Source organism: Botrytis deweyae, assembly GCF_014898535.1.
Source record: "Botrytis deweyae strain B1 chromosome Unknown BDEW_002, whole genome shotgun sequence".
NCBI classification, from domain to species: Eukaryota; Fungi; Ascomycota; class Leotiomycetes; order Helotiales; family Sclerotiniaceae; genus Botrytis; species Botrytis deweyae.
Genome location: NW_024066209.1, coordinates 1,070,344 through 1,091,313, shown reverse-complemented (window position 1 = coordinate 1,091,313; position 20,970 = coordinate 1,070,344). Strand labels below are relative to the sequence as shown.

Genomic DNA, 20,970 nt, shown 5'->3' with positions numbered 1-20,970 from the left:
AAGACAAGACAAACAGCCACTGATCCATCTACTTTCTTCCTGTTGCATTACTTCTTTTTTCCACCCATCAAATCTCTTCCCTCATTGCAACATCACTCTTCTCCAACCTTAAGCCTCCACCTCCCCAACCACCAGATCACCCCCCATCTCCTTCACATAGCCCTCCCAAATCCTCGCTACCCCATCATAGAAATCCCTATGTACATCCGCCAAAGCCCCTAATTGACTCCTAAACTCAACCCTTTTGATCCTCTCAAAATCCGCCACTTCTCTTACAACCTCCTCATCGAAAGCTTCCGTCGTTTTCTTCGCATCTTCCACTTCCTTTGTCAATTCCTCTATCCTCAATTCCAACCTCCGTAATCTTTCTCTGCGAGATTGTTCATGATCAACTCCTCTCACATCTTCGATTTTCGAGCGAATAAACCCGCCTGCTCCAGTCAGGGCTCCAGAACCATGAGATGAGGCTAGCTGATCCCGGTCATTGGTGGATTTTGCAAGATATTCAGTTAGTTGTTCAAAATCGAGTTGTTTCTGTTCGCGAGTTTTTAATAAGTTTTTGACCGCCGTGCTATAAGCCTGCATATCCCTCAAACTTCCAAGATAATTTTGGTCTGTATGGTCCTTCAATGTTTTGATTCCTGCACTGGTATCTTCTACACTAGCGCTGAATCCATGAATACTGGTTTCAATTTCGGGCTCAAGATTGATTAACCGTTGAAATTGTTCGGCTAGATCTTTATAATCCGTTTCCAAATCGCCTTCACGACGAGCTACTCGAGCTACAATCTTTTCAATATGTCCGAGATCCTCATCCAATTTGTCAGATTTTCCTTTGACTTCTATAAATCGTTGATCAGGTTTATGGACTTTGGTAAAGGCATTTATGAACGTGTCCGTAAAATTGTCAAAGACTCCTGCAGCTTGTTCATCTCGAGAAGCGCCTCGAGAGGGGCGCGACCTCATTGTCGCATTCCAGTCCGAACTTTCCAGGAAGATTATCAAAAGGGCACTGCGACGGAGAACAGGGTGAAGAGTGAGCCGGGTGAGGAAACGTGCGAGAGAGTTGGCTCGTCTTTGCATGAAATCGACCCCGAATCGATCGCCTCGGACATATTCCATCTTATGCTTATCTGGTAGAGGAGGAACAGCACATGCTGGATATTCCCTGAAAAGAGTATTGTATAAAAACACAAAATCCGTAAATCGTCTTCGAACCGTCGTCGTAGGTTTTTGAAAAGAAGGAAACGTAGTCTACATAACAAATCAGTAAATCACCCTGCGCCCCTCGGTATCTCCGTAAAGACGAACATGCGTAGTAACAAGATACGAAACAAATGCATCTTTAGTCCCATCATTCTCCTTGATAGGTGATCCAACTGTACACTCTAAAACCCCTTCTCCGACGCCCGCTAGATCCAGAGCATCTGCATTTGGGCCAGCCTGGATCTCACCACTTTTCCTGTTGGTGTCTGGTCCCTCGCCTTCGTCATCACTTTGCGAATGCCCTCTTTGATTGTTCTGCCATTCGATATTGGCGAAATCGTCGTGGTCCATCTTCGCAGTTGAAGTGCGCGGGGCAATCGGAGCTTGTTTTCGTGGGTAGGGTAGGGAAGCTTGGTGTCGTAGAGGGCTTGTTGCTATACAAATGATTTCGATGAACAATGCTCAAATAAACTTCTGTGTATTATTGATTGATAATATTTATGAGTGGTAATGCGAATTTTGTCTTAATTTGTACTCAAAAAGTGGTGAGAATAATTGTAGTGAATTATTGTTTGGAGGATTTCCTATGCAATAATCATGGAAGCTTCCCTTCCCTCGTCAACATCTAAAAGAGAGGCGGACCGATGTCATCCATCAATGGGAGCCAAACCTCTTTGAGCGAATTGGTCAAGAACTCACGACTCTTACAAGTGTACTAGGTAGCTTATTATTCAAAGTATATTATACGAATGCTATTTCTTATTATCTACCTAGGTATACAAAAATAGGTAACACACAAAGGCAAATCGAATGAGATTATTACAAACGACTAAAAAAAACTTTGGTATTGATTGATATTTTGATACTGCGCTGTGCTGCTGTGTAATCTGATGCACAATCATGGCAATCAGTGTCTATAACTGTAAAGTTCTATCGCATTCCCATCCAATCCATTTTATCCATGCGTAAACCAGATCCAGTAATGCTATAGCTTTTAAAACAACAAGTGAGAAGAATTTTCAAATATACACATCAGGTTGAGCTTATGGCTTTTCTTCTCTTGCCTTGCTATCTTCCTGCTTTAATAGTTCTCCATCTTTCTCGGCAGCAATGGCCTCACTCACTTGATCCTTATCTGCTCCATCTTTGGCCTCCATACGTCTCTCTTCTGTCTCATCAATATCTTCGTTATCTTGAGGAGTGGCTCTGCCTTCCCCGGTATTCTCCTCGTTTTGCTCATTTTCTTCCTCGATAAGCTCTTGTTGCTCCTTCAAGACCTCAAGACGTTGTTTGTTGGTGGCAGCACCCTCTGCATTGTGAACTTCAAGCTCAATCTCATGGAATAACTCCTCTGGAATGGATGATAGAACACCAGTAAGTGCATCAATTTGGGTTGAAAATTCAGCCTCCTTGCCTTGAGCATACATGAAAGCATTGCTCAATACCAATAATGTAGAGGGAACTCCATGCTTGAGTCTCAATTCTAACCAAGCTTGAAGATCATCGCGAAGACGACCAGGAGACATTCCATGAGTCCTGATACCACGGTTGAGACAAGCAACCTGAAGTTCTGGAACAGACAAACTTTCTACACCCTCAAAGCTGATAGCACGATCGTCTCTCTTGATCTGTCTCATACGATGACGAATCTGATAACGAAGCATGGTATCGGTACCAAAAGTGTTAAGGTTCATGTATCTACACATACCAACGAGTTGGGGGCGAGACAAGTTGTCCAAAGTCAAATCGTCCTTGAATATCTGGCAGACCTTGATAACTTCCGAAGCACTAGGTGTTTCACCGGTGGCTCTAACTTTGCGGAAAAATTGAGCGAACTCCTCGATGTGAGCATTTGCTGTACTCAATGGTAATCCGGTCTCTTTCAAGGTACTTCGCAAGAAGTTGCTGACATCCTTTCTAGTTGCACGAAGTGAAGATACTTTAGCATCTTTTGATTTCTGTGCCTCGTATGTGCTTGGAAGCATATTGGGAAATAGCTTGAGAGCAATGGGGAGGAGAAGTTCTGCGAATGGCACAAGAACAAATACGGAAAATGGCACTAATCGTGCCATATCTTGGACTGTTCTTCGTAGTTGCCTGTGCTCTCTGCGACTGAGCTCGTATCCTGCAGCCATCTTCAATGCTAAACGTGAACTAATCTTAATTTCCGTTCCCAGCAGTTTCGTACCATCCCAATAATGTGCAGCCTCTTTCTTAATCTTTTGTCCGAGTGTCAACTTTTTCTCTGCTTTCTCGCCATCTGGTTTCTCCACCGACTTTCCAGTTGAGCCAGCCAGTTCCGAAAGTGTCAAGCCTTCCGAGGCATCGGTTTTCGGTACTCCAGTGGCTTCGTTGCTTGGAATGGGGTCTATTTCATGTTTGCCTGCTTGCTTCACACCAGCTTTTGACGTCGCATTGGAGCTAATTGGAGTTTCTTTGATTGGTTTTCTGGCTTGTTCGGCATTGAAACCTGGTGGTGGTGCACCATTTGTCCCTCCCGATGTATGAGTATCTGTCGTTACACCCCTTCGTGGGATTAAAATAGCCAGTGCTGGCATTTGTGATGGAAGAGTTCGAGCATTACGACGTAAATATGCTGCTGTGGGACTGAGAGAAGATCGTTGGAGGGCACGAGCTAGGAGTAGCAGTTAGTACTTCATTAATTCCCCATTTATAAGCTGGAATGAGTGTGAACAAACCTCCTATGAATGATGTTTGCGCCGCACTGCGGACAATTCTTGATGAAGCGCTCATTCTTATGGTGAATTCCCTTAGGAATGATATGACAAAAAAAGGTATGAACAGAGTATCGGAAATGTAGTATTACACAGAGTTCTAATAGAGAGAAGGAATGAGTTTATTCGTAATGAAAGATCATAGATAAAAGTTGTTTTTGAGAAGAACGAATTGTTGTAAAACTTTATAAAACTTTATGCATCCAGTTCTAAAATGCCTTCAACGACGGATATGGATCGAGCAATGATTCTTCTGGAATTCGCCGTAGAATATCACGTGCTGATAGATTCCCAAGGCTAATGGGCTAGCGCGAACTGATAGGGGCGCGGGACGGAGCGGACTTAAGCATGGTGAAATGTTCTAGAAGAACGTGGCACGAATACAGTAGTAGATATCTTCTTAGCCAGGTTCATGTAGGGCCTTGCGTTGTACAAGAGTACAGATAGCCATCGAACTAGCAACTGTACCATATCAACAATCCAATAATTAGGTCTTATGTACAGTATGTATACTAGTTGTTCATGGATATCAAACGGTATCAGACTAGGTGTCTTGGTTAGACAAACGGTGGTGGATCGACTCTTCCCTGCGAATATTCGAAAACAGCTGCATATACTACACAGCACAACCAAACCCGCAATGTCTCAAATACTATAGTCATCAATTTCATCTAGCACTTCTCAGACAGTTCAAGAAGTTGCTGTTGTTGTTAAGGTCTTGCTTTCTTTGCTCACTTCCTAGCCTTTTCAAAGTCTTGTTTGTCATTGGTGTCGTGTCGGAAGTGAAGATGCAGAATTTGTTTCCTATATATATGTACTTCGAGGTGCGTTAACAGAAGAATATGCTAAGAGTTCTGGTGCAATGAAGAACAAAATTCAATTCAGAATTCGATTCTTATGCTATCTTTTACGCAGCAGATCCATTGATCTGTGGTTAAGCTACCGATGATCAAACCCTACAAACCTCGACGACAGTGCACACGATCGACAGCAATACTTCCAAGATCTACTTCCTTCCCCATGTTATCAAGTGTCCTTTTCTCAACATGCCCCTCTGAAATTTGGTCCATAAATACCTGACATCGAATTGGAATATTCACTCTCGGTACCTGAACTGTTTTCTGACCCACGGTCCTGACTCTTTGGTTTACCATCACGAGTACGAGTTCTCTCGAAGAAGACATAAGCAGCACAATAATCAGGATTCTGATTGCTATGTGGATCTTTCTGCTTAAGAAATTGTTAAGAGTTTTTGTAAGGACTCCTCTGCCATCTGGAAATGTTTTGGCGATTTCGCGACAGAACTGATTCTGTGTCTTCTTCTTCGAGTTCAATGCCCGAGACATCATACGGTCCTGCGGGCTTGCTGAGTCTCTTATTCTTCGCAGAGCGTGAGCACATGGCAATTAGGGTTGATGAGATGGAATTCGATGGTGATGAAACGGAATGTGGTAGTAAAGGAGGAGACGGTAAGACTGGCGTCATGGACTTCTTTAGGCTAATACTATCAGCTTCACGTCAAATCAGCGAGCAAGGTAATATGGTCCCTTACTCTCTTTTCTTGAAGAATGCGACTGCATTGTAGTAAACATTACTACCACTTCCTTTGTCATAACCACTCTTGTTCATGAACGTACGATAAGTTTTACCTCTGACACTGGTTGCTCTTTGGAAGTTTTGTCATTCATCTCACCCGAGCTGATAAAATTCTGAATCTCCTGTCGAACTTGGTTGCAGTCTAAGTCGACTACTGGAAGGTGTTCATCATTGTCGATCTTAATGAGAGGTTGGAAATCATCAATCTCTGTCGCTTTGCGTTTGCCCGTCATCATATTGTGCTTGTATAGTTGACAGAGAAGTCAAAAATCTGGAATTATCACACCTTGGTGTTTATTTGGTATCGCGTCATTTTATATTGTAACCTACATGATCGAGGGTCGTATACCAAACATCGTTGGATTGAAAGGGATGCCATTATCATTAGTAGCAGGAAGACGATTACTAAAATGACTCACAAGAGCTTTGCTACACGCAGGCTCTATGAGTATCTTCCCGTTCTCCGGTCACTTTCCAATGTTGCCTACCAAGAAGGAATCTTGCAGATTTATCAGATGCAGGCTCCCGCGCCATCGTGGTTTGATTTGAGATAAAATATCCCAGGCTGCGACAAAACATATTCATATCCATACCCAAGTAACGCCGATTAGACTAGGCACTCCTCTTCAGATAGTAGTTTTGCAGGGGTACACTAGAATGATTTTTTTTGTCAATCGAGAGAGTAAGGGCCCAAATTGTACTTGGTCGCACGCATCAAAACCCTTCAACGTTGAAGAAAATACGCAAAGGACCTCAACTAAGGCAGGTATGGCGTAGGTATGACTCATTATCTGTGCCAAATAACATACTGAGAACATGATGGCATCATTGGATCTTTGAGTCGAATGGAATTACACCCCCATCCCCATACTTTCAAAGTTTTGATCTCGTTCTACCGCCTTCTTTCTGAAATAAAACTTTGTCAACAGAAGAGGCCATTAACGTAACTTTGTATCATGTATCATAAAATTAAGCGAAACTACTCTTCGACTCAAACTTGTATAGATCAAAGTGTTCAATAGTCTAGACTAGCAGGCTAGATTCGATTTTCAATATTCAATAGCAGATTGATACTCGAAATAACTTCAACATCTCAAAGGACTTGGTTATTACTATTGGACTCAGAGCTCTAGAGAATCTACTTATTAAACTGTAGTTCGAGTTATGCAAAACTCTGGTGTTAGGGGTCTATATGATCGTTAGGAAGTGATTTGTGTGTTAGTTGAGGTCCTGTAGCTAATTTATTGATTACTCTAAACACATTAATAGTCACTGATGGAGTGTGATCACGAGTTCCGGTAATGGGACATTCGTTCGTTAGTGGGATTTAGAATGGGATTTAGAAAAACGAAGAATTAGTACCCGTCACTGTATTCACAGATGAGTACTTTTTGGTCGATATCCAGCTCCTCGAGAAACAGGAAAATGGAAGGAAAATTTGTTCAAATTGCCAATGTCCCGCCCGAACCCTCATATCCAATCGTCTTCACATCCGCTGCAAACAAATGTAAAAAATTATGGATCACCCTTCCTATCTTAATGAATACTATTGCATCTTCTGCCCCATGCCCCAAAGAGACGGGAACTTGGTAGAAGGCGATCCCTTTTCTAGGACCATATCAATCTCTTCTCTGGAGAACTCAAAAGCATCTCGTGTAACTTCGACTCATGATAGATACCTTCATCGCCAGAATGTGCAAATGGATTGTATTCTGCACATTCATTTGCAGTGGTAGCAAATTGATGTTTTCCGCATAAACTAAATATTTTTCAAGCATCTATAATAAAATATTCCTCCCTGACACTATAATTTGCACAACGATAAGCGATAATATTCGGATGAAGTAGTGGGGGACTAAATTCGCATACGCAAGTCGTTTTCTTTTCGAAGCACCAAAGACGTGGAATCTATGTCTGGACACACGGTTCGATGTTTGCACTTGAAGGTAATGACATAAATACTAAGCTTGGCGTGATTTTATTGCAAGTCATGTTGATATATCAGTTCAGATTTCTATAACATGAAAGATACCATTGACCAAGCTACAACGAAAGATCGGGTTTTCGACAAGAAAACCTGATGCCCCTCATCAAAGCCCAGTCGTTTTACTATGAGCCGACCTCTAATCTCATAGTAATATCATTATAATTTGAGATTGATTTGAAGATAATCGAACAATGCTATGGTTGAATCAGATATCTGGAAAAGGAAAGAAACTTCTTAGATATTTGAATTGACGTACTGACCCAAGAAACGAGGTGGTGTAGCAAATTCCACCACTTGGTTTGCAGCAAAGCCCAAGTATTCATCCATTGCTGAGAATGAAATGCTATATGACTGACATACTAGGACTATTCAGAAGCACGAGATTACTCGAGCCTGGAGTTGATTTGGAGAGTAACTTGAGTCATACTAAGTAGTCTACACTTCTCAGACCAGGCCGAACACATATACTCCAGCATGTAGCATGAAATACCATGATGGTAACTGGCCAGAGGGTTGAGATTTTATTTTACAAAGAAAGAACTTGAAATGGAGTTGGGGGAAAATCATATGAGAATATATATCTCACTCTTCTCGATTAGTCCAGCTTTCTTCCTAAGACAAACAACTTATGTTGGTATAGTAAAAGTTCATACTTGGGTTCTATGTATGATTGAGGATGTCCCGACGCAACTTTTCCAAGCTACAGCGAAACACTTGTCTCTACAGCCCCGAGATTCAGTCTCGCGATGAGTTGATGCGGTGAGTTTGGAAAAATCGTGCAAGTAAATCCCGGGAACCGCCAGCTACACGATGTTAATACTTTTCGTAATCTCCTGCGCAGAGGAGCTTTTACGATCACCCCATCCAACATCTTGCCGCCTTTGATGTAATCAGAAACAATGCGTATATCACAAAGCTTGATAAGAGCATTTGGCAGGAAATAAAGCCAAAGCCTTTCTTCCAAATTTCCACAGGATAGTACAAGTGAGGGATTCTCCATTGTGACAACTGTCACATTAAACCGAGTGCATACGGAGCAGTTGAATCTTGGGTTGTTGCTATCAAAAATAGACAATTCTTTTTTGAATCACATATAACTCTTTTTATCGGTGGTTCGTCCAGCAATCAAGGTTAGAATCACGGCTTTTCACACCGCAGCGATAGAATCCATAAGACCGACAGCATGTGGGTGGCTAGACCGTCAAAAGTAAGCAAGAATAGGTAGAAGAGGAAATAGATAGACCGAACAGTCCCCTGCTAGAAAGTAGACTAAATAGACTATGAGTTGGGAAGAATCAAGCTGAAAACCTCTGGGTTAGAGTGGTGAAGATGGTGGCATATTGAGTATAAAGTGAAACAAACACGAATGTTAGACTCATTGTTCCTTTATCGCCCTCTTCAATTTGATTCGATATGTGTTTGACGTTGTTGAGATTCATCAGATAGAAGAGAAGGGGAGAGAAGAAATGGCGGAATGTATTATTACCTAATCAATCAGTCAAAATGTAGCCAATCGGACAATCGGACAGGCGGGACGATCCCTGACATTAGTAAGGTTAGCTCTTGCTTTCGTGCGGCGGCCGTCACTTGGCTCATTCCTCAACAAATCCGGGGAGGCGCTATGACCATTTCACACCAGAAATTCTTGATAAGCTTCATCAGTCAAATTGAGGTTACATTTACATTTTCCCCCGCTCGCCGTTTATTTGATTTGCTTGTGACAACTCCGGACTCTTATACAACAAAGCATCTTGGTATTGTATTTTACTCTTCCCCCATTACTTATTTCAATCGTCTCATCCCTTACTCCGGCCGTTTTTCTACCTCTTGAAAAGAGTCATTCATCTTTTAGATTCACAGTCATTCATCAGACTTATATCTTTTCTTCCTTTCTAATTCTTCAATACAAGAGTCGTACGGCAATTCCCCCAGCAGATATAGAGGGTTCCCGACGTGGCGTACGGATATCCGATCCGGCTTTAAGGATTTTGATATAAACTGTCTCCATCCGCGATCTCCTTCGACTTAAACCAGTACATGCGACACAATGCGCCTTAAGAAAGCAGCAAGAATTATATTAGTTGGGGCTCCGGGAGTAGGAAAGGGCACGCAGGCAGAACGACTTCTACAACGATTCCCGCAACTTTCTGCCATTAGTTCCGGGGATTTATTGAGAGATAATGTCAAAAATCGGACTCCGTTAGGTATGCATACTTCCACATTTTTGTAAATTGCGACTTACACATACCTGCAGGAATCAAGGCGGAAAGTACTATACAGTCTGGCTCTCTTGTTCCTGATGCCATGATACTTCGACTTATCCTTCACGAATTGAAAACTCGTGGTTGGTTATTTCCCTCGTCGGCGCCATCTATGACGCTAGCATCTAGCGCAATGTCTGCTACCTCCTCACATTTCGACACAGATTCATATGTCGAGCAACCATCACTGGCGGAAGCCTCTTCACCACCTCAAACATCAAACGACCCCTCAGCTTCTTTTATACTTGATGGCTTTCCTCGCACGGCCGAGCAAGCCTATCAACTCGATTCACTCATTCCAATAAACCTCGTCGTCTCTCTCAAAACTCCGGCGTCTGTCATACTGGAGCGCATCGCGGGCAGATGGATTCACGCACCATCTGGTCGAGTTTATAATACTACATTTCATGCGCCTAAGGTCGCTGGGCTTGACGATATCACTGGAGAAAAACTCACAAAGCGACCAGATGACTGCGAAGAAACTTGGAAGACACGACTCAAGAAATTTGAGGAGACTAGTGAACCTTTACTTGAACACTACGCACGCAAAAATGTATTGTGGGAAGTTGAAGGAAATAGCAGCGATGAGATTAGTCCTAAATTATACCAAGAGTTTGAGAGACGGTTTGCAGATATATAAAAATCCTACCAATGGTTTAAATGGCTTTGAGTAGGATGGAAGGGATGTATCACATCTATTAAGGTTTTGGCGCACGGCGGGACTGTTGGCAAAGAGTGGGCTTTGCCTCTGCGAGATCAATTTACTCTTCGTTATTTTCGCTTATTCCCCTTTTTAATTAACCGTGGTTGAGTGAAATGATGCTCTAAGTGGGGCAAAGACTTTTGTATGTATTGACAGTGATTCTCGCTGGCTATGCCAAGTGCCGAGTTCACAATTGTAGGTATATGAAATGCCGTGTGATTTATTCTGGACTCGTTCATTATTTTCGACGTCACAGAGCATATGAAGAAGTAGCAGTCAAAGAATTGATAATTATCATTGGAGGTTCCAGGACTTCTTTAACAAAGAGAATGATTTTTTGTTTACACGGTTTCTTTGGACATTCTAAAGACTTCTTCAAATCGATTACAGGTGATATATGCATTTTCGGAATATAATCCGCTGTTCTTCGGGACTTCTTCTCGGGATTTAGATGTCATAAAATGCTAAATGGATGGCGTTGGCCTAATATTCTAGCTCTTTGTCCTCCCAGTATCATCCTCGGCAATTTTATGTTGATGAGGAATTCATGAGCTTCGAGATTCAGAGTTGGTCTCAGTCGCCCAGAGAGATTGTTGCAATTATAACGATATTTGAACCGTCACCTGCTATTCAAGAAGTGAGATGTATGTAAGTTACTTCTGAAGTCCCATACCAGATGAGAAAGGTAATTATTAAATATAATAAGGACGGGAAGTTGTTGACATAATGATCAATTGACTTTCTTCAACCATTTGCCATCGGACTTATATCCGCGTGTGCAGCTCATTGTCGATGTTCACCAAATAATGATAACCAGTGACGTTCCTCTTTTTCAATCACGCGCATCTCGTATGTCATTATCAAAACATGGTTTTTGGACGAAAGTATCCCCTTTGTTTAATTAGTTTGCATGAACTGTATAAGGGTGATCCCCAGCTACTATGTCTAAAAGTACTCCGTATCATTTGGGATATATCAGAGTTTCGATAAAACTAATGACACGATGTTTACGAAAAACAAACGAGGGAAATTTAGTCTTAAGGGGATCGGGATTAAGAAGCCCGAGGGAGTAGCAGGCTCGTCTGTCTTTGCTATTCTCGTGGGCCTGTTTGTGGCATTTGGTGGAGTGCTTTTCGGGTGTGTATTTTATTGGACTTGATTACCACGAAATCCATACTCAAACTAATCATCCGACTTAATAGATACGACACCGGAACGATCGCTGGCATTATAACCATGCGCTACTGGTTGGATACTTTCTCTACAGGGTACATTGATCCCAAGACAGGTCAACTCGGCATTACGTCTAGTGAATCATCCTTGATAGTGTCGATTCTATCCGCAGGAACACTTTTTGGCGCTCTATTTGCTGCGCCAGTAGCTGATTGGACAGGAAGGCGCATTGCACTTTGGATTAGTCTATGCGTGTTTGCCTTTGGTGTTATCCTGCAAACGGCTTCAGTTGATATTCCATTGTTTGTGGCGGGAAGGTTCTTTGCTGGGTTTGGAGTTGGCATGGTTTCGATGCTAGGTATGTTAGACATGTTCATGGTTTGTTTAATATGTGCTAACATAAGATAGTGCCTCTCTATCAGTCTGGTAAGCTGTGATGGTTATAAATGAGGTTGTGTGTGTGATCTGACTTCAGCTAGAAACGGCACCAAAGTGGATTAGAGGAGCTATAGGTAAGGGAATATTACCCATTATATCGTTGTATCGTTCATTGCTGAAAGGGATTAGTGGGTGCCTATCAACTTGCTATCACAATCGGATTATTGCTTGCGGCAGTTATAGACAATGCTACCAAAGGTCTCGACAACACTGGATCGTACAGAATTCCAATTGCTGTTCGTAAGTCTTCACCTCAGACTCGATTGTGAATCAGAACCAAGTTCAACAATTAATGGAAGTCGCGCAGAATTCGCCTGGGTCCTCATTTTAGGGATAGGACTCATCTTCCTCTCCGAAACACCTCGTTACCTGATCAAACGTGGCAGACACGACAAAGCAGCAAAGTCGCTTGGCAGACTTCGAAGACTGGATATCAACGATCCCCACTTGATTGGCGAGCTTCAGGAAATCGAGTCCAACTATGTCCATGAACAAATTTTAGCTAAGGGATCATCATATCTACAATTCTTAAAATGGAATACTTTGGGTAAAAGGTATTCTTCACATTTACATCAAAAATTCTGATTACATACTGACACATGCAGACTTTTAACAGGTTGTTGCCTTCAAGCCCTTCAACAACTAACTGGAATTAACTTTATTTTCTACTATGGTACTTCATTCTTCGCCGCTTCCGGAATCAAAGAACCTTTCGTCACAAGCATGATTACCTCATCCGTAAATGTCTTCTCCACACTCCCCGGTCTGTACCTCGTCGAAGCATGGGGCCGTCGTCGCCTCCTCATGTTCGGCGCTCTCGGCATGTTCGCCTGCCAAATGATAGTCGGTAGCGTGGGCACCGCCTTCCCCAACGGCGACAACATCGCCGCCCAAAAAGCTCTCGTGGCATTTGTATGCATCTACATATTTTTCTTCGCCAGCAGCTGGGGCCCCGTCGGCTGGATTATCCCTGGGGAGATCTTTCCGCTTCCTGTGCGCGCGAAAGGGATTTCGATGACGACGGCTTCGAATTGGCTTTTGAATTGGGCGATTGCGTATTCGACTCCTTATTTGGTGAATCCTGGACCCGGGAATGCGAATTTGCAGGCGAAGATTTTCTTTGTGTGGGGTGGTTGCTGTTTGTTGTGTGCGGTGTTTGTGTATTCTTTGATTTATGAGACGAAGGGGTTGAGTTTGGAGGAGGTGGATGAGCTGTATGAGAGTGTGGGGAAGGCGTGGAAGAGTACGCATCGGGTGCCGGTGGAGGGATATGGAAAGGAGTGGAGAGGCGCGGGGGAGGGGAATGGAAATGGGACTGGAGTTGTGGAGGGGGAAAAGGTGACGGCTGCTGAACATAAGGAGGGAGCTGCTTGAGTGAGAAGAGTTGCTGGGATTTGAATGGGAGGAAATATATGGACTTTTGTACTGGAATGATGATAGTGGTGGTTCAAACGGGGCTTTGGAAATATCGGATTTCATGTATTTTGATTGTCATGTTGGAGAGTTTAGGTAACCTCTTCGCTTCCCTAATATATTTATCTCTCTTATGTATCATCTTTCTGCATAGACTGAGTAAACAATCCAATTCACATGCTGTAATATTTTTGCCAACAGGTAGTAGGTATTTACACAAGATCCTCTCTCCATATTCAATCGAAAAAACAAAACGTATGTGAACACCGATACATCAATCAATTAGGGTGATAAATCATTAGGTTTATAAATCAATGCCCAGCTGAACTTTCTATTCCTCCCGCGTCTCGACTTGAGTATAACGAAAACAAACTTTATACAAAAAACGAAAACAATCTGGAGAGAATATCGAAGCTACGACTTGTAAAGACTTTCTCAGGTAGAAACTCAAAATCCGACATGTTCCTCTTTTCTCGGATACAAAAAGCTACCTAGGTAATGCTATGTACTCTGCTCGTATTCAATGACTAATCACAGAGAGTAAATTAGTGCAATCATTAGTGACTTGGGTAGTGTACCTATTTAGTGAGTTTACCCCGCAATCAACATTCTGCATTTATATTTTATGCAACCGCAACGTTTACAACACAACGCAACGCAATGCAAAGTAATATAAGTACCTAGGTGATGGTGAATCTTTTCATTCATTATCATTGTAGGTACCGGGAGGAAGGTAGGTAAAACCTATCAATTGAGGACAAGTATATGGATCCATACCTCCAGCTACCTACCTGAGTATACAACATTTATTATCAGACCACATCCAAACCTCCAAGATTCTCTATCGTTCCAGTAGAGGCCTATCTGATGGAAGGAAGTAGGCTGATGGAAGAGGTGGTGCGTCATTGTCAGCTCATTTTCTGATGGCTCTCGGGTTATACAGGAACCCCGCCGACAAGCAGTTACTGCAGTGCGTTGTATTCACTCGGGATATTCTCTACTTTCCGTACATGAAAGGGATCTGTGTTTGTTTTCGTGACAATTTTGGTATCGATAGAATGCGAAAGGTAACTGGGAAATTATGTTTGTATATCGGTATTCGGCGGATATGTTGTTGATCTTGCGACAGATGGTCCAGGTAAGGAGTAAAACCAAGGAGTGAGGAGAGTAAGGAGATCTCAAAGCATGTGATTGATCATTCACTACCTACACTGCAAGCCCTGAGAGTATGAATTTTATCGCCTCATATGATATGCAATCCAATCACCTAGGTAGGTATCCAATGCTTTTAACGCTTTCATAATGAGATCGAGATCTAGGTGAACCTTGGAACTAATTGACCAATAATGAGAGAGACTATTCTACTGTTGGGTGAATATACGTGAGAAAGATTTGGGTAAGATTTATCAGGCCACTTTTTACCAGCCCGTGTTTGCACGCTGCAGTGCTTCCATCCATACGACTGGTTCTTGGAATGAATGTCTCTTTGACTTTTCGATACGTGCAGTGAATAAAAGGAGGCGCAATTCCACATTGCTTTTTCCATTCCTTCTTTCTTTCTTTCTTTCTTCTTCATTACAACAACGACATCTCACTACCACTTTGCAACTTCCACTTCCACCTTCGTTGCAGGTGAACCCCAACAATCCATTCCCTCTATTCGATACGACACTCAATACTCATTCCTTTACCCTAGGGTTCTATCGAGTGCCTCAAATAACTCAACATGGCTCCACCTTCTGGCGAAGTCGAGGTTGAGAGCATTTCTCCATATGGAATTGTTCGCACCACCGTCGACGAAAAACCACTTTCAGATGAAGAAATCAAGAAATTCGATGCTTACTTCCGCGCTTGTATGTATCTATGCCTGGGCATGCTTTACCTTCGAGAAAATGCTTTACTCAAGGAACCACTCAAGAAAGAACATCTCAAAGCTCGACTTTTGGGACATTGGGGTTCCGATGCTGGTCAAGCTTTCACTTATCTTCATATGAACCGACTTATCAAGAAGTATGACTTGAATGCATTGTTTATCTCTGGTCCAGGTCATGGAGCTCCTGCTGTCCTTTCAAATGCTTATCTGGAGGGTACTTACTCTGAAGTTTACCCTGATAAGGCAGAAGATGAGGAGGGTATGCGAAAGTTCTTCAAGCAATTCTCTTTCCCGGGTGGAATTGGTAGTCATGCGACTCCAGAAACACCAGGTAGTATTCATGAGGGAGGAGAGCTTGGATATTCCATTTCACACGCCTTCGGCACCGTCTTTGACAATCCCGACTTAATCACCTTGACCATGGTTGGTGATGGTGAGGCGGAGACTGGTCCATTGGCCACAGCATGGCATTCAACCAAATTCCTCAATCCAATCACAGATGGTGCGGTTCTACCAGTTTTGCATCTCAATGGTTACAAGATCAACAACCCTACAATCCTTGCTCGAATCAGTCATAAGGAGTTGGAAGCTTTGTTCGTTGGTTACGGATGGACACCATACTTTGTTGAAGGAAGTGATCTCGAGAGTATGCATCAAGCTATGGCAGGAACTCTCGAGCGTTGTGTGGTCGAAATCCGCAAGTACCAAAAGGAAGCACGTGAATCCGGCAAAGCAGTCCGACCACGCTGGCCCATGATCGTTCTTCGCAGTCCTAAGGGTTGGACTGGTCCAAGAAAGGTCGACGACAAACTCCTCGAAGGCTTCTGGCGTGCACATCAAATTCCACTTCCCAATGTTGCAAGTAATCCAGAACATTTGCAACTTTTGGAGTCTTGGATGCGCAGCTACAAACCTGAAGAGGTTTTCAACAAGGAGGGTAAATTACTTCCCGAGTTGAAGGAATTGGCTCCTGTTGGCAATGCTCGTATGAGTGCCAATCCTGTCGGTAATGGTGGTATTCTTAGAAGACCACTCGATATGCCCGACTTCCGCAAATACGCATTCGAAAATGTCGAAGCGGGTGTCAGCAATCTTCCCAGCATGGCCAACATGGCAAAGCTTCTACGCGATGTAGTTGCCAACAACATGCATAACTTCCGTCTCTTTGGACCTGATGAAACCGAATCGAATAAACTTGGTGAGGTTTACAAGGCTGGCAAAAAGGTTTGGATGGGCGAATACTTCGAAGAAGATGCTGATGGCGGAAATCTTGCTACTGAAGGTCGTGTCATGGAAATGCTTAGTGAGCATACTGTTGAGGGATGGTTGGAGGGATATATCTTGTCTGGTCGTCACGGTTTACTCAACAGCTATGAACCGTTCATTCATGTTATCGATTCCATGGTCAATCAACATTGCAAATGGATTGAGAAGTGCAATGAAGTCGAATGGCGCGTAAAGATGGCGTCTCTCAATATCCTCTTGACAGCCACCGTTTGGAGACAGGTAAGCAGTTGTTATTTTTCTTCTTCAATCCTTTGTCTCTGAATCTCACTCTTCATATGGGTTCTGGCTTCTCTTGTGTATAATTCTCTGTCTTTTTCTGGTTCAACAGCCTTTCAACAACTTTCCGTGATAGGCAATTACTAACTTTTCAATGTTATAGGACCACAATGGTTTCACCCATCAAGATCCCGGATTCCTCGACGTTGTCGCCAATAAGAGTCCTGAAGTTGTACGAATCTACCTCCCACCCGATGGAAATTGTCTTCTCTCGTGTATGGACCACTGTCTCCGTAGCACCAACTACGTCAATGTCATCGTCGCCGACAAACAAGATCATCTTCAATACCTCAACATGGAAGATGCTCTCACTCACTGCGAGAAGGGTCTCGGAATTTGGGACTGGGCTTCTAATGACCAAGGTTTCGAACCTGATGTTGTCATGGCCACTTGCGGAGATGTACCCACCCATGAATCTCTTGCTGCTACTGCACTTCTTCGAGAACTCATTCCAGATTTGAAAATCCGTTTCGTTAATGTGGTCGATCTTTTCAAATTGATCCATCATGGTGATCATCCTCACGGTATCACGAATAAAGATTGGGTATCGATTTTTACAGATAATAAGCCCATCATCTTCAATTTCCATTCTTATCCTTGGCTCGTTCACAGACTTACCTATAAGCGTCCTGGCCAAAGCAATATCCACGTTCATGGATACAACGAGAAGGGTAATATTGATACGCCATTAGAATTGGCTATCAGAAATAAAACCGATCGATATAGTTTGGCGCTGCACGCGGTAGATAGTATTGAGAGATTGGGTAACAAGGGCGCGCATGTTAGGGAGAAACTTCTAAATATGCAGATTGAGGCGAGAAGAGAGGCGTTTGAGAATGGAATTGATCCAATTCATATTCGGGAGTGGAAGTGGCCTTTTCAAAAGGGTGGCAAGGATGAGAAGATGTTGAAGTAAATGAGGGATTGGTGGGATGGAGGCTTTCTTGTAAATTGGAAGGGGTTTCTTTGAAGAATAAACGGATTTTCTGCGAGAATTCGGATGGTGGAGGGAAGGGATCTCAGGAAGGTCTAATAAGGCGTTGGTTGAGTAGGGGATTTACAAAGATATTATGATCATAATCAATGGTGGCAATTCTGATCTTCGGTCTTAAAATTGTGCTTTGATTGTCGTGATGATTGATGCCTTGAGAATATCACACGCTTTGAAATCTCAAAAGCAAAGGTAAATAGAAAGAGGTAAATACCTAGTAAATCATCGAAAGCTCTACGATATCTTCCCAATAAAACACCAAAAGAATTTCTCAAAATCCATCACTATTTCAATTCTAGATCATTAATACCACATACCGGTACATATCCCCATCTCCCTCCCAAAACAACCCCCACATTTCATACCCACCCCACCCTAGCCAGATCCTTGCTCGAAAATCTCCATCCCATCTTCATTTTTTGTCCGTGTAGTATATAGTTTTGTATACAAACGCCAATCTCAACAAACACAACAAAATGTGACCATTTCGAGATTCAACTCGATTCATAACTCTCGGTCGTCTAGTTGGTTTATGACGTCAGACTGTAATTGCTCACGTGATCTGGATGTCGCGTGTTCGACTCACGCCTGAGAGAATATCTTTTTGGATAATCTTTTATTTTGGTTATGGGTTTTGGTTTTGGTTTTGGTTCTTGGGGTTTGGGGTTTGGGGGTGAGGGGTGGAAGTGGAAGTGGAAGTGGGGGGGGGGGGGTGCAGGGAGTAGAGAGAGAATCTTTTAGGGATGAGGGGAAGAGTTGAAAATATTATGTATTAATGGAGTTGGTATAGAAGGTGATAGAGTCATAGAGTAGTCCTTTGTATATATTATAGAAAAGTCACTACAATATAGCGCCTCTAGTAGAGGAGAGGAGAGGAAGGCTCTACATAGCGCTTCACAAGACATATTAGAAATTGAGGTGAGAACTGACTGCTGTTTCTAAACTACCTAGGTACATAATGAAGATCTATGAATACTAGTTATAGAAAGAGTTATATAAATAGTACTAAGTTTTGCTTACATTGATTATATATATATAAATAGTTATTAATAATTAATTTTGAATCTTTAAAATCTTTAAAATCTTTAAAATCTTTAAAATCTTTAAAATCTTTAAAATCTTTAAAATCTTTAAAATCTTTAAAATCTTTAAAATCTTTTCAATCTTTTCAATCTTTTCAATTTTTTAAATCTTTTAAATCTTTTAAAAAAGATTACTACTATTATTTATAAAGAGAATATATTTTAATAAAAAAATAATATAGAAAATCTTATTACTATTAATACTTATATATATATATATATCATAAGCGAAACTTAATACTAATTAAATAACCTCTTTCTATAACTAATATTTATAGATCTTCTTTATATAGTTTAGAAAAAGCAGTCAATTCCCATCCACCTTCTTATATATTTTTATCGTAGGTCATGAGCAGGTATATGAGTATAGAGTATATATAGAATATAAGAGGGATTAGACTAATATTAGTCTATTATGGGAAGCTGGCTCAGTTTAACAACTAAAAAGCAATGAAAACACGTGATATTTAGGAATCTGTTTTGTGGTATTGAATTTCTTATCCTATATTTAGAGGGAAAAAGCTTATATTATATACCTTTTTCATTCTAATCTAGCTTTCCGCTTTCGTTTATCTCTCGTAGATCTCTTCCTAATCCGATCATTCCTTCGAAATAAGGCCCCTTTTCTTATTCTTTATTAATAGTCGTTTTCGGAATCTAATATAGTTGTTTTCGGAAACTAATAATGGTCGTTTTCGGAAGCTAAATACGATCGTTTTCGTATGGTCGCTTTCGGAAGCTTATAAGCGACGATCACGTGATTGGTCATGTGATCCTGTGAATCGCTCTTAGTATAGTATATGAATATAGAACTATATATATATATAAAAAGATATATTATTATTTTTATATAAAAATAATAATTTTGTAATACATTATATAAAGTTTATTCCTTCTCTCCTTTATTAAAGATATTATATTTTAATAACTTATCTATAGTATTTATAAAGAACTACTTTACAATTCTATTACCTTCTATTTTTTTTTATAATATCAGCTAGCCAGATGGGAAAAAAGACGAGAACTAATTATTACTACGAAGATTCTTTCTCTCTATATATAAGCATCATTACATTACTAGCTTCCCGATATTATGAGAAAACCCAAGGATCAAAATTACAAGATCAGAGATGAGGAAATGAGTATAAATTACAATATAGTAGAATTCAATTAATCTTTATTTTGAAATATTCGTATAGGAGATTTCGAACCCGCTGTATTTAACTTATTTGATTCCTGGGATTCGAATTACTAGTAGTTGTACGGACTTACAGAACACTCAAAAGGGAAAGTACAATTTTATATCAAAAAGAGTGATTTTAATAATTCAATTAAAATTGAAATTATTATTTGATTTAATTGAAATTGATATATATAGTTTTCAAGCATAAAGATTCTATAAAAAACAAATTTTAAATTAAAATCATTCAAATTGAAGTTTTGATAATAGAATATATAATCTCCTACCAAAATTTTTAATAGGAAAATACATTATTTATATTTTGAACTTAAATTACATTTTTTTCGAATTACTTTCAAAAAAAAAAGATTATTTGATATTTAAAAAATGATATATCTCGATTTCAAAAAAATTCAATAATATATTGAATTTTAATTAAATTATTAAAATAGCTCTTTTTGATATGAAATTATGCTTTCCTGTCACGTTGTCCCGTGAGTCCGTGCACCCACTTGTGAATCATGAATGCCTTTGCGAAAAAGCATTAGTTTATTTATCCGTTGATAGATTCAATATACTGTAATTGAGCAGTATTACTTACGATTTTGAGAATTCGTAAATGAGTAAGAAATGCGTTTAGTACGCAAGTAGAAGATGGTTAGTGTGTAATGCCATATCAACGCGTGGAAATGTTCAAAATGAGGAGTGATGACGTCCTCTATTAATCGCAAATAATTTTCATCACGTAGAGAAAGGTTCGAGGAACTGA

General features: G+C 41.0%; 6 protein-coding genes across 6 annotated transcripts; 3 read left to right on the top strand and 3 right to left on the bottom strand.

Annotated features, from left to right (window-relative positions):
- Positions 1–108: 108 nt before the first annotated feature.
- Positions 109–1,557, bottom strand: EAE98_001024 (uncharacterized protein; the record flags this gene model as incomplete). The annotated part of the gene is made up of 2 exons (XM_038948641.1): positions 109–1,254; positions 1,312–1,557. 2 exons carry the CDS (start codon positions 1,555–1,557, stop codon positions 109–111), a joined length of 1,392 nt encoding a protein of 463 aa, XP_038814907.1.
- Positions 1,558–2,249: 692 nt separating this feature from the next.
- On the bottom strand, positions 2,250–3,960 carry EAE98_001023 (uncharacterized protein; the record flags this gene model as incomplete). Its single annotated transcript, XM_038948640.1, has 2 exons — positions 2,250–3,841; positions 3,906–3,960. The coding sequence occupies 2 exons, from the start codon at positions 3,958–3,960 to the stop codon at positions 2,250–2,252; spliced, it is 1,647 nt and encodes a 548-aa protein (XP_038814906.1).
- A 1,223-nt stretch (positions 3,961–5,183) lies between these two features.
- EAE98_001022 (uncharacterized protein) lies at positions 5,184–5,773 on the bottom strand (the record flags this gene model as incomplete). Its single annotated transcript, XM_038948639.1, has 2 exons — positions 5,184–5,432; positions 5,579–5,773. The coding sequence occupies 2 exons, from the start codon at positions 5,771–5,773 to the stop codon at positions 5,184–5,186; spliced, it is 444 nt and encodes a 147-aa protein (XP_038814905.1).
- Positions 5,774–9,571: 3,798 nt separating this feature from the next.
- Positions 9,572–10,425, top strand: EAE98_001021 (uncharacterized protein; the record flags this gene model as incomplete). The annotated part of the gene is made up of 2 exons (XM_038948638.1): positions 9,572–9,728; positions 9,779–10,425. The coding sequence occupies 2 exons, from the start codon at positions 9,572–9,574 to the stop codon at positions 10,423–10,425; spliced, it is 804 nt and encodes a 267-aa protein (XP_038814904.1).
- A 1,066-nt stretch (positions 10,426–11,491) lies between these two features.
- On the top strand, positions 11,492–13,473 carry EAE98_001020 (uncharacterized protein; the record flags this gene model as incomplete). Its single annotated transcript, XM_038948637.1, has 7 exons — positions 11,492–11,625; positions 11,691–12,019; positions 12,070–12,087; positions 12,141–12,173; positions 12,229–12,339; positions 12,407–12,653; positions 12,705–13,473. 7 exons carry the CDS (start codon positions 11,492–11,494, stop codon positions 13,471–13,473), a joined length of 1,641 nt encoding a protein of 546 aa, XP_038814903.1.
- Positions 13,474–15,238: 1,765 nt separating this feature from the next.
- Positions 15,239–17,864, top strand: EAE98_001019 (uncharacterized protein; the record flags this gene model as incomplete). Its single annotated transcript, XM_038948636.1, has 2 exons — positions 15,239–16,891; positions 17,052–17,864. The coding sequence occupies 2 exons, from the start codon at positions 15,239–15,241 to the stop codon at positions 17,862–17,864; spliced, it is 2,466 nt and encodes an 821-aa protein (XP_038814902.1).
- Between the last annotated feature and the right edge of the window lie 3,106 nt (positions 17,865–20,970).